At 38.1% G+C, this 13,722-nt stretch overlaps 1 protein-coding gene across 7 annotated transcripts in view; it reads right to left on the bottom strand.

Annotated features, from left to right (window-relative positions):
• The window catches only part of NFIB (nuclear factor I B), a 274,329-nt gene extending 261,494 nt beyond the window's left edge, over positions 1 to 12,835 (bottom strand). For 6 of the 7 annotated variants that reach the window (XM_027807930.2, XM_027807927.2, XM_027807926.2 and 3 more), the window contains exon 1: positions 12,650 to 12,760. In XM_027807930.2, the coding sequence (XP_027663731.1) occupies positions 12,650 to 12,745 (96 nt within the window). In that variant the 5' untranslated portion in view covers positions 12,746 to 12,760. Of the gene's footprint in view, positions 1 to 12,649 lie in introns of all 7 variants that reach the window. The other variant, XM_027807929.2, reaches the window with a different exon arrangement.
• Between the last annotated feature and the right edge of the window lie 887 nt (positions 12,836 to 13,722).

A 13,722-nucleotide genomic window follows, 5' to 3' on the forward strand; every position in this document is an offset into this window, starting at 1 on the left:
CCAACTTCCAGCCTTCCTTCTCCTTCACTCAGATGAAAGGCTTATCTCCTACACTCCATTTTTTCAAGTTGGCAAACAACTTGGCGTGCATTTCTGATCCCGCTTAAAACTCTTGCACATGTGCAGAAAAAAATAATACTGAATTCAATGACTTTTTATCTACTTCAGGTATGGGAAATGGCAGAGTAGGGAATTTAATCTTTGTCATATGTTTTCCTGGCTACGATTCTAACATACAAGTTACTGTGAGTCCATCTGTGAGCTATCTTCTCTCTGCCTCTCTGCTCTTTTCCCCTCCTCCTTCCCAGTCCTGAGGAATAAATAAACAAAAAAGGGAAAATGTTGATTTTGCACTGATGTGAAGTAGAAAATACTTGAATCTTGGGAAATTTAGATGGGAAAATCAATTTACAATACACAACCTGTGTAAAAATACTTGCAAAATCTATATGCTAACATTTATGGTAAAGTAAGCATTTTACAATTGTTAACCGCAGTATTTTCTAGTGTTGTTCTCCTGTGTCCTCAGCACAGACATAGATAGATCCCAAAGATAGGGACAGGTCTCATAAGACCACCACCTTGGAGCGTTTTTGGAACTTTTCTTTTTTAAAACAAATTACATTTTCTGTTCAATGTAAGAGGTCCAGTGCTTCTTACTGTGCAGTTTCATCCACAGTACATTGACATTAAAGTCTGATTAAATCAAATTTCCTATCTTGTTCTTTCTGGGGTACTTGAGGAACTTATTGCTCCTTCCTGTGCCTCTGCTTCTTCAGCTGCTTTACATGTTATTTTTTTGTTTAGGTGGGGAAGCTTTCATAATTATTGTGCTGCGTGCATTTATTAGTGGCTAAGGAAAGATGTTTTACAACATTTGTCCTGCCTGGCAGGAGGATTCAGCACAAAGCAGGACTGCTAATGAGTTTAGATTCAGCAATAGTGCCCAGATTTTTGGCTAGAGGGCATGTTGCTGTGCTTCAGCTATGGAGTGCATCTGTACCACACACTGCAACACTGGGTAGAGGGATACACTCCATATAAATTGGTCTAAGAAACATCAGTACAAGATACAGAGCTCATCACATGACAAATTAACCTGCTTCTTATTCAGTGACAGCTTGATTATTTTCAAAGCCTTTTACACTATGTGGCCATGCATACTGTGGATATTCCTATAACGACTACTTAGGGCAATATTCTATAGGTGTACTTAAAACTGTGGATTCCTTTCCTGTTTTTTCCAACGACAGAATTGCATATTCTCTTCTCAGTTAAAGAGCTTAGGAGATGCATTCAAGCATTCTTGCCCTTAAATGACAGAGTCTTATCATTCTTCCTGCTGAAAAAGATATTTCCTTGAATATTTGCCCTCATCATTAAAGTACTGTAAAAATCAGTATGTGTGGGCTGTCTGCAGGAGCAGGGAGATTGTCAAATACAAGCCCTACTGCTACATGACATTATTAAACATACTTATCCTTTCCTTATTCAGTTATGCTTTTGGGAAATATTCACGTATTGAATTTCACCAGACAACATTAGATTTGTCTGATATGGTAGATCATCATGCAAAAGAAGGTTCACTTAAAATTAAATGCCAGCAACATCAATATAGGCTTCCTGTGAAAGTGGCTGTGAAAAGCCGCTAAATATCTCAGCACTCTGTGGTACTTACAAACACATCCACAAATGACTGAATGGGCTGACATGCTGGATTTCTCACAAGGCATTGTTTGGAAGGCAAAATTAACCTACTGCAGTGCACACTACTTAAGCCTGAGAAGCAGCAGCCCTGAGAAAATGAAAATGCCTTCAGAATGTAGCCTGAATACTTCCTCAGTGGCTTGAGACCTTACTAAACTCATCTCACTGCTTTTCATAAAGTAGTCACATTACACTGAAGGATGTTGTCCTTCAATGCTACCCCATGCCCTGACACATGAGAAGGCTAAAAGATCTTTTGAGCTGCCAGGCTGCTGTTGTTGACCTTGCATTTTTGTCTCACAGAAGATACCTATGCACAAGTTCAAATCACTGACAGCAGCACAAAGTTCCTTCAGTCCCTACTATAAAAACACTAAAAAGCCTCTCAGGCTTCTTTGAGAAAGACCAAGATTACTTCAGTCCTACTTCCACAACACAATCTCTTTTGCCTGTTTCTCATCCTTCCCTCTTTGCACGCACAGTATGTACGCAAATGTGTTTTTTCCTTAGAAGAACGGAGTGTGATAGTGTATTGATAGTTTTTCAGTGCCTGATGACAAAAAAGAACTCAAATGAAGTAGAAGTTCAAGAGTCTAGCCAGAGGCAAGATTGAGTTAGATTTTGGACTATGTCTCCAAATGAATAGATGTCATAATTATCAGTCCTATAAGAACAGGCAATGCATGCGAAGGATGCACAAAACACTGCCCCACTATACAATATTCCAACACTCTTGTAATTTAGGCCTGCTACTACACGCAGTAAAACCAGTTTTACTTTAACTTCAGTGACTAACAAGGCATTACGTTGAAATTGCACTGTCTAGCTGAGAAGTCTTTTGTGCTACTGAAGAAATTGTATACCTTAGTAACACTACAGTACTGTATTGCTGTAATAAATACTAATAATTAGCATAGAGGCAACTCTTGAAAATATTTGTAGGCTAAGGCATACCTGATAAATGTTTTCCTAATCTGATATTTAAAATAGCCATAAAATCTGCTCCTAAAGCTTTGAGTGACCAGAGCCATGTGCGGAAGAGAGATGTTGCATATCTGGATCATTGCTTTAAAATAGATGGGCCTTAGAATATATTTGTTACATAGTCTAAAGCATAGACATTCAACCTTCTGTTTTTTTTTTTAAAAAGAAAGCACTCATAAACCTGGAAATACTGTAATTATTAAGAAGCCAGGTATGCCAAATGCTAAAACAATGAGGGTCGGTCCCATTTTAGACCACAGCGTATGTGTTCAGAGGTAATTTTTTTCTACCTGACTAGTTTAATTTTGTTAGCAATATCACGGACATGTTCATACAACATTTAATTTTCTGTTAGCGTGAAATAAGCCTAATTTGGAAAAAAAATCCTTGTAGTGTCTCTACTATGTAGTGTGTTAGCCACCCTATCCTTTACAGATTAAGCTTTTTGGCATTATAGGAGAAATCATCTGCTGCACACTGGCATCAAGCAAAAGCAGATTCATAAACTCTGCCCTTAATCTCTTATTCAGTTTTCTTCCAATTAGAAACAATCTTTTGCTGATACTCTAATTAATACTTACATGTTAAAATATTAGGCATTATAGCAGAAATCATCTGTTATATTCTTGCATAAAGCAAAACTGGGTTTGTAAGCCCTTGCCCTTAATCTTTGTTTCAATTTTCTCCTATTTAAAAACAATCTTTCCCCAATACTCTAATCAATGCAAATGATATTCATGATTAGTTAGTATTATGCTAATCTGAGCCCCAAATTTACCTAAATCTACATGGTGTTGTCTGAGTACCAGATTGCTTTGGGTTTCTAAGTAAAATTACATTAGCCTGCCAGCTGTACAAAACACCATGATAGAGTAGAAATCCAAGCAAATCATCAAGATTACATTAGTTTTGTTTCTTAATGAACAACTGTTTGCATTAGGGATTACAGACAAATTATGGTTTTCCTCTCTGTGCCCAGGCAGCCAGGCATCTGTTGAGAAGTTTCGTTTTTTTTTCCTAACTATCCCTAAATAGATTGAGGAGAGCTAAGGCAGAGAGACAGGTCTAATATTTCACATAATTGAATTTTTTCTTTACAAAGCAATCACCACTCTGGGCCTCACTGCTAACCTTGAATTTCTCTCTTCCACTGCTGCCTGGAATGCAGGAGAAACCTGAGTAGGTTTTTTTAGAGGTATCAGTCACCCAGCTTCTCCCCTCCTCCTGCAGGAGCAGATTACGTACCTTAGAGCCATACCTGCTTGCTGTTACACTCCAGGCCAATTTCCAAAACGGTGCTGTTGCAATTCCTGCTGCTCTGATATAAACAGTGTGCCACCAAAAAACATCATGTGTGGAAAGCAGAGCACCGGGCTTATGCTTCATGGTCTGCATTAAGAGCGCGCTCAGGGAAATCAAGCTATGCAAAGCTGGGCGGTAATGAACATGGTACCACCAAGACTGCTAATCTTTAAAGTGTAACAGTGAAGCACAGTTTTGTGTACGTATGCAGTTCAGCAGCCTGTTGAAGTTTGTCCCTGTTTCATGTCAAACTGCTGTAACATGCTTGTTATTATGTTCTGCTTGATTTAATTACGCTCCTAGTGTACAGGTTTACTCATTCTTCCATGCACTAATCTCGCCTCTAGAACTCACACTGTGACAGCTCATTATTGTTGGCAAAAATGTAGGACGCTGATAGGGAAAGAAAGGCTCTGATGCATTCACCATTGTGTATCAAGACATCCTGATTAAAAGATAAAAGTAATGAGTTAATTGTTTATCAATCTGTAGAGTGCAGGACAGTAAAGGGCGGGTAAATCACCATCCATGTCTTGAATGACAACACCAAAGAGCAGCAAAATAATTCTGGACAATTTCTTTCCTTGTGTCAAGCCCTGTGCTACTATTACAACTCCCTCCTTCCCTATTGAGGACATCAGATGTATACAAACATGCACCAAAGGGCGCTACCACTGTTGTGGAATGTATTAAGAAAGCCTACCTGAATATCCTCCAGAACACAACCTCCCTTTCACTTCTTTCAAATGGTCAGTTTAAACAGTTCTAATTAATGTTAGGAACAATATATGAAGTAAAAAAATATATATAAAAAAATTAAACTGATGTATCTGTTCTATTTATAGTCAGTAATGCATGTTCCAGATTTTCTTCTGTACTTTTTCAACTTTCTTGTTGCAAACCACTGCAGAAAAAGAAGACTCTGAATCTGATTTTATATGCTGACAAAATGAAACAAATCTAAACATACCTGTATATGACATCTACACCAAACGTTACTAAGGCTGTCAAGTTATTAAACTCATTTGAGAGTTCAAGGAAAAGTGTGAGTGACTTCCAAAATGTTTTGGAAAAAATATTTATTAGGATATCTTTGTCAGAAACAGGTGAGCTGCAGTTCTGTCTTCACTGGGTCTTATCAAATGCAGCAGTTTAAATTGGAACGAGATGAAACCAGGCATTCTACCTGGAATGCTGCATAAGAGCTAATACAGGTCAGTGTTCTCCCTTCCATGCTTGTCACATTTGGTACTTCTGGATGGACATTTTTTTGCTGTTGACAATTTATAAAAAAAATTAAAATAGTCACTAGAATTGGTCAACGAGCGCGCAATCTTCACATTAGATATGAGGAATCTTCTAATTACACATCAGTATCATTTGTGATATAGAGATTTACAAATACTGTATAAAAAATACCAGGCATTATACCATGTAAATGAAATTATTCACTCCAAGAATAAATAAGATGTTTCAGTTTAAAAACCCCTACAGTTTCTGCCGTGGTAATGACATTGATAAAGCAATTAGGTGGACTGAAAGTCTGAATGGTTATATGCTACTCAGTGTAGATTTTCTGTCAGTAATGATACATGAGTTTGCTTATTAATTTGTGAAAGAACACTAACAATTGATTGTATTCCACCCTATCACTTGTCAGTGAGATACCTTGAGATAATTCTAGCAGCACAATGGAAAACCACATTTAGTAATTCAGAACTGACATGTCATTGCTATTAACACATTCACTTTGTTCTAGTAAGTTTTTGCACCAATAATTTGGGCGGCAATGTTAACTACAGCGCAATTTACCTGAGCAAGAATAAAAGAACTTCTTTTCCCTTCTCTTGCTAATATTTCCTATCTAAGGCACTCCCAGCCTTAGATGAAACTTGTGCTTTCCCTTCTGGAATAATTTCCAGGTTCGTAACTAGTTTGGTTGAAAAGAAGAGATTTTTATGACAAGTCACAGCATGAAATTGGAGTCAGATGCATCACAAATAGGGTTAAGGTGAAAAGCTCACTGGCATCACGTTGCTGCTGGTGGGAATCAACTGAGAGGGCTACTGAAGACTTCAATAATAATTCAAGTTCAGCAGATGGCTGAGTTCAGATTCTGCCTCATGAGTCCTCACCTGCCACTTGAACTTGCTAATTACCCATACCAAGGGCAGAAACTCCCTGAGCTTTATGACTGCGCAGTCGCCCTGCAGTGCTGTGGTTCAAGCCCAGGTGTAAGGTAGAAGGCAGTGCTGTGGCTGGTGCAGCTGCCATCGGGGCTGGGTGGATGGGTGCCAGCCTTCGGGTCAGATCCATTTCACGCCTTCGTCTAACATCAGACCCATGAAAATGCACTTAAAAATAAATGTGATTGGCGGGCCAAATAACCTCACAATATGTTTATGCAGACTTATGCAGAATATGCATATTCTCCTTTCTTAGTGTAGCAGGGCCCTAGACTGCTGTTAAAGCAAGGGAGAAGGCTGCTCTATGAGAGCGATGGCTGATGAAATAAGGAACCGTAGTGGTATTGTGGGCAGCAGGCAAACAAACAAACAAACAAACAAACAAACAAACAAACAAACAAACAAACAAACAAACAAACAAACAAACAAACAAACAAACAAACAAACAAACAAACAAACAAACAAACAAACAAACACTACCATCACCCCCCAGCATCCTCAAAGACGTAGCTGAGAAATCCTTGATTTGCAAACACATGTACAGGGCAATACCGTGGCTAGGAAGCTGAGGCAGCAAGCTCTGCTCAAGAAACATCAGCACGTCTACAGAGATGTATCAGAGATGGATACAAACCTCGTCAGCCTTCCAGGCTGTTGCAGTAAATCTCAGACATTTATGAAACTATGTTAACTTTTAATGTGAGGTACGGAATCAGCAGAGTTAGTTATTTCCAGTGAAAGACACTTGTGGAATACCCTTCTGTGGTTAACTAACAGGTCATTTTAAAGGTGTTGTAAAAGCAGAGCTCTCCAAAACCTGAAAAAGGTAGTTAGAACAAACGAATACAACTCTGCTAGAGCAAACGGAATATGACTGGTTAAATGGGACAACTTGGCAGTTTAAACTTCTTCCAGTTTTAATAGAACTTTCAATCAGAGTGTAGAAAACTCAGCTTTATTTCTTCAGAATTTTGACTCAACAATCATCAAACAATATCAGAGACTAATTATCCTAAATTCCAGCTAGAAAACTACCTTTTTTGCATAATACAAAAAGCTTGGCACAAAGAAAATGGGTATCTTGCAAACACAGGAAATTGAAAGAACAGACTGATAACTTCAGAACAGAAAAAGCAACTTTATTGTGAGTTGGGTAAGATTTTGTAGGTCCTAAAGAAGATTCAGCTACAGCAAGGTGTCATAGCTTGATTGATACATGCATTTCCTCCATCATAGCACAAGTTAAGGTAAGTTACAAAGAAAAGCTGTTACTGAACAGGTTCATGAAGCCCCATTGTTAATTATCTCTTGACTGCTAGAGTTGTATAAACTACAGACATGTTATATAAAGTAAAACTGCATTTACATGCTGTAGAAGCATGCTTTCGAACTAAATAGTTGTTTTGTCCTGATTTCAGTGAACTTATGCCTTAAGCCAACAGAGCGCATATATATTTTGACATGCAGTCACATGCACACATACACACAAATGTATGTCTATGGCATTGTTGATGTACAGCTTTCTTGATAAGAAAACTGTTAACATTGCCAGAATGAGCAGACAAAAGGAGGCACTGTCAGACTCCCAGAGTGGAATGCTTGCTGCATACAGGTACAAAGCACAAGCAGAAAAACTTGTTTGACTCAGAGGGTGCTGCTAAACCACATCATGTTAGCACACCTAGCTGGAAATACATAGCCAAAACGCAAGGGACTGAAAGGGAAAAGGCACAGAGGAATTAGAAAAATATGTGTTTGTGAATATGCACAGCTATCTTTTTCTTGGTTGAAAGGACACGTTTTTAAAAAATCAGCAATAAAATTAGACATGAACAACAGCACCTTCATTCTACACTAGTGCATATTGTCAACGTTTAAGTTCCCTGCTACTTCTAGGTTTTTCCTCAATGAAGGAAGGTTATGCCCCTGTTTCATAATAAAAACCATCAAACATTAGAAATTAATGGGCATTCAAGTTTTACAGTTCCCCAGGCAGACCTTTCTGCTTTTAAACAATCCAATTCTGAGACATACTAAGTATAAATAGTACTTGAGCTGGTTATTTATTGTAGGCTGAAACGTGACTGCCCTGGACAAAAACTAAACCCAAAATACTTCTAGCATCTCAGAATAGTTTACAGTGTGTCTTAAAAGAGGCATCTTTCAGCTGATCATTTAGAATAAGGATTACACAGTTAATGAGGGATCTTACACTAAGTTATATACACTGTTTGAATTTTTGTGTAAGTAAGGAAAACTGAACAACAGTTATGAACATAACCCTGAGCTACCCCTTCCTTTTACCCACTCCTCCCCCTGAAACTTATAGAATTAAGACATCGTGTTCTAGGTCCATGAATAAGCACAGCATGTTCAATATGTCCACAGTTATACTGACATTTGTTTCTAAATCATTTAATTAAAAGTCATTATTGAGAACAAAGGATTCATTAACAAGCTGTACCTCTGAACAACTGATGGAGTTGTTGTGTTATGAATATCATTTTAATCCAAATTAGAAAACTGCACAGATGTTCTGCTGCAAAATATTGACATACTGCAACTCCCTTGGAATGTGATTAACATTTGTGTTAAATCAAAAAGTACATTAAAGCCTGGCTTTACTAATAAATTTAGGATTGGAATAATTTTTTTAACGCTGAAATATAGCATCTAAATTGTTATTATTTTTACCTCCAGTTGGGATTATATGGCCTATTAATACAGCCTTAATACTACAAGAAATTTCTCTTTTTAAAAAATACTTCTTTCAGAAAGAGACAATGTAGAGTAGAATAGAAAAGTAATAAGCTTTGTATTGATGAACTTTTTGTTCCAAGGCTTTGTTATGATGTTTTTGATCATAAGATCAAGCCATTAAACAAGAAGAAATGTGCAGTATTTGCAATAAATCAGAACTTCCTGGTTGTGTCTGGATTGTTCTTAACACAAACCTGTGATTTCAATACTTTTTTCCAACAATTTTGAATAGACAATTTTTGATTTTCTATCTGTACTGCACATGCATGTATATATGTGTACAAAAATAGGGGGTTGAGATTAAGCAGCAGAATTTTTTTAGAATGTGTATTTACACTCTGTAGATTTGCATGCAAACGATCTGACAACCAGAAACATATTCAGACTTCTGCAAAGATTTAACAAAGTAACTTGCAATAGGTGCCTGAGATGTAAATATTTGGAAACTATTCCCACAAAAAAGCCCAAACCAAAACCCGCAGCCTAATAACAATGCCAGAAAGTTTTGTAAATACCTACTGAGATCTGAATTTTTAAATCTGTAGTCAGTCACAAACCACCATACTAGTTCTTTGCCATGAATGAAGAGACAGTAAAAAATATCCAGTGTTTCTGTGGGTACCATCCTCTCAAACATGCTCATCCTCATTCCTCCTCAATTTTTAAATGGAGATTTTTCAATAAAAATTTCTAGAGTATTTGCCAGCTGTACTGAACAGCACTTGATTTATAGGTTCTGTCTCCTCACTGAATATGTTCTTTCCCTCACCACAAAGTTAAGTGCAAAAATAAGATGATCCACAACTAAGATGGTCACATTAACACCATCTAAAAGACTGAGACTGTTTAACAATTCTCCATGTATTTATTGTTATTTAATATATTAATAGTTTACTTTTGTTTGCGCTTCGTTGCTTATTGCCTTCTCAGCAAAACTTTTACCCTCTTGTGTTCTAGTCATTATGTCCATATCAAAAAGAACGCAGATGGAGAGTGTGTAATTTCTCTTTGTTTGTTTTTTCCTTATCAAATGATTTTTTTATTATTGTAGTTAAGTAAAAGAATATGAATGAAATAAACAGTAAGATAGGAAAGTATAATACGGTAGTACTGCAATACCATAGGTGAATAACATAGACTTAACTTACTAAACCCTCATTCCACTTAAAAAGAAAGAATTTTGTTTTCCAAACAATAGCTTTAATGTAATTACTTTAAAAAAAATTAAAAAAAACCCTTATTTTAAGAACATTCAAACTAAGTATGATGTTGAATGTCCATGCTGCAAAATAATTGTAAAGTAGCTAGCTTATCTGTAATGAAAAAAACACCAAGTTCTGTAATGATGCCTGTCATAATAGCGTTTGTTAATGAACTTTTTTATAACTATGAGTAACTATCTTAATACGCTGTTTCCTGTTCCCCACAACGCATTTGCAATTCAATGTTTACAATCATTCAGGAAAAGCAGAAGCAGAAAACTAAAGACGTCTGCTTATTTTTGCCTGTTGTTTTTTTTTTCTCTCAGAAGTCTTAAGGTTTTACTTTTACTGCATATTCCTGATAGAAATTTACTAAAAATAATTATACAATAAACTCTGTGGTAATATTTTGTACACTGTGGCACTGAAGCATAAGGTACTTCTTTTTTTGAGAAAAAAAATCACATTGTACATGGGTTTACTTTATATTCTACAACTGCAACTTTATAAATTAGAATATATGATGTAAAATATTATGCACAGCTAAAATATTATTTGATTTTCACCCATACTTAACAGTAAAGCATTTTTAAACTCCCTTTCTAAAGTGTGGATGAAATACACACTCATGACAGTAAACATTTATATTACCTGCATTTTACAGATTAACATTCAGGATAAAATACTGCACAGAGTGAAAGTATTGATTTTCTTTTCCCTTTGGAAGCAATGCCAGCTTACTGAAAGCTATCCTTAAAGAAACTTTTATCAAACTTAAGACATGCTCCTTAAAAAAACCCAAGCCTTTCTACATGCAATATTAAGGAAATCTGCTACGCAAACATTTCATAGTGCCTGTGTCTAAACATCTGTCAGACACTTTAGAAGTTCTTTTCAATAATGTACACACTTACAATTAAAAATTTTGAATAAAGAGCTAAACATGAATCTAAACATAATACTATACAGTATAACTCCCAGCTAAAAAGTAGATTCACAGAACAGCTTTTTATCATCTACTTTTCTCCTCTGTTCTTTTTACAGTTACATGAATGCCCATACCGCAATAGTTCAACAAGTTGCAAAGACAGAAAAATTCTCTTTCACTGTATGCAAGAAGTACAGAACAATCACAAGCAGCAAACATAATTTAAATTAAATACCCCCTTCAGGTATGGTACCCTCAGTGAAGGCACATAGCAACATCCACCTTTGGAAAGATAATGAAGTCGTTGCAAAGCAGTGTAGGAAGGCAGTTATAATCAGAAAGCTGCCTTTTGTCCAGGCACTGGGACGTGCTATCCACTGGTGCTCCCCAGAACCACCGCCCAAGAATAAAGTGCCTATTGTCTCAGCACTGTACTAATTGTGAAAAAACAGCCCATGCAGTAAGCATAATAATTATCCAGGCAAACAAGCAAAGGCAATCAATGAAGGAATGAAAAGGGTGAAAATACATGACCAGACAAAGCAACCCAAGAATGAAATTTATATTCATAATGGAATGCCAGCCAGCAGAAGGTCCCTTTCATGGCATGGCTATTGCATACAAGAGACCATTGTCCGCATGCAACAAAATCAGTATGTGCAGAAAACTTCGTGTAGCTCTGCTGAGGAGAAAAGCTTTTCGTTCCCAAAACACTTGCTCCCAGCCCCACTGTTTAGGTTAAATAAAGTTTTGGGCTCCTTTTCCCGGCAACATTAAAAAGTTGTCTCTCTCAGGGTCCACCTCCCCTGATCTCTGTAAGGGTTTTTTTTTCCACTTCCCTGCTTTCATTTGCAGCTGTATAAATATGAACAAAAAAGCCATGCTCATCCAAACAAAGAAAAAATGGACTGAATATGCATATCCTCATTAACTAAATTTAATTATGACAAGCGGCATATTAATCAGTAGTTGCTCCAGTTACTGCATTCATTGGAAGGGAGGAGGACTCCAAATTAAGGGGAAGTGTGGGGGACAATCGAATACTGATTAGGAGGCTGCTCACAACATGATACAATACACTTTCTAAATAATTATTCAGAGGAAACAGAATAAAGAGGCAGATTGCTCTATTTTTAAGACCAACTCAAGAACAATTAGCTAAGAGCGTGATGACAAGACTGCTTTCTTTTTTCCCGTGACTGCTTCCACCTCCACATTCTCACACCAACTAGCTTGGCAAGCACTGCAAAATTTGCATTTCACACACAAAAAACAAAAAAGAAAAAGAAAAAGAAAAAGAAAAAAAGAATAGAGAGAGAGTGGGGAAGAAGAAGGAGAAGGAAAAATCCCACACTGTCCTTGCTGCTGTGTTGTTACAAAGAAGGCCCATGGCACTACAGCAGCGGAGAAACCCTATCTAGCTGACGGTGAGAAGCTCTGAGGAGTCACTGAGCTGGAGCTGGAAACTTGTCACGCTCTGAACTTTGCAGCACGTGCGTTGCAACAGTGAAGGAGGAGTTCAGAAAGGCAAAAAAAAAAGCTTCCAGGGAGGGAAGAAAAAAGTTATCACACCAACTTACCATCCACCAGGTCCTGGCTGACATGTCATAGCATAGCTGCCATTTTATAGAGCTGTCCGATGCTTTCCCTGCCATTACGCTGTCAGCAACCTTCATCAGATGCAGCTCAATTGAAGATAAGACACCTAATCAAGAAAACATCGGCAGTGGCTCGCTGGGCTACATGTAGGCCAATCCTTATCACACTGCATCATGGGAAAAGCTCCTTTATTAGCAAGAACTCCAACCTCACTGATATAAAGACAAGGATCAGGTTTTCTCTCCCCCCCCCCCCCCTTTTTTTTTTTTTTTTTTTTTTTTTTTTTTGTCTGAAGGGATTGGTGAAACTAGCCAGCATTCTTTGTGTATCATGTGTACACCAGTTTAGTATCTCACAAGTGGGCGGCTAGATGCATTGCTGGGCTATGCAGACCAAAGTTTATTTGCATTCTTCTCAGTTGTATATTGTTTGACATGGTTCGTGGTCAGCCCTGAGCGTAAGGAGGGGAAAGAAGCTGCTCCAAATTAGTGTCTCCCCCAGGAAGGACAGGCTGGTTCTGCTGCTGCGGTGGGGGCCTGGTTCAGATGCCATGCGCACACACACGTGTGCACACACACCTACACACCCGCCCAGGCACACGCAGGCACACACAGGCAGGCGCCCCGGGGAACACACAGGTAGCAGCTGCAGCTGGATGCAGCAGGGGTTGCCAAAGGCTACAAACCCTGTTCTCCACTGGACATATGGAAACAGTTTTAACTATTTGCAATCAGCCTTTAACAAGGAATAGGAAAGCTGGTAAGTTGGCATGAGGAGCAGGGAGGGGGTGCAATTAGGACTTCGGTGCCACAGTGTTTTCCCCCCTCCCTTCCCATGGATGCTCACGATCTCCTCTGCTCTGGATGATCTAGCTGGGAAGGGTGAGGCGAGGGGGTGGGGAACTATTTCAATCTCTGCTCCCTCCTGCTCCACAGCTTCGGGTCATCTGCCTGTTGTACCTACCGCCAGCAGGGAGAGAAGGCATTCTTCCTGCAAGGTTTTCTCCCTAATGGAAAATTTGTGATTCCCTGAAGGAACTGCTGGCTTAGAAGAA

Source organism: Falco cherrug, chromosome Z, assembly GCF_023634085.1.
Source record: "Falco cherrug isolate bFalChe1 chromosome Z, bFalChe1.pri, whole genome shotgun sequence".
In the NCBI taxonomy this organism is placed as follows: Eukaryota; Metazoa; Chordata; class Aves; order Falconiformes; family Falconidae; genus Falco; species Falco cherrug.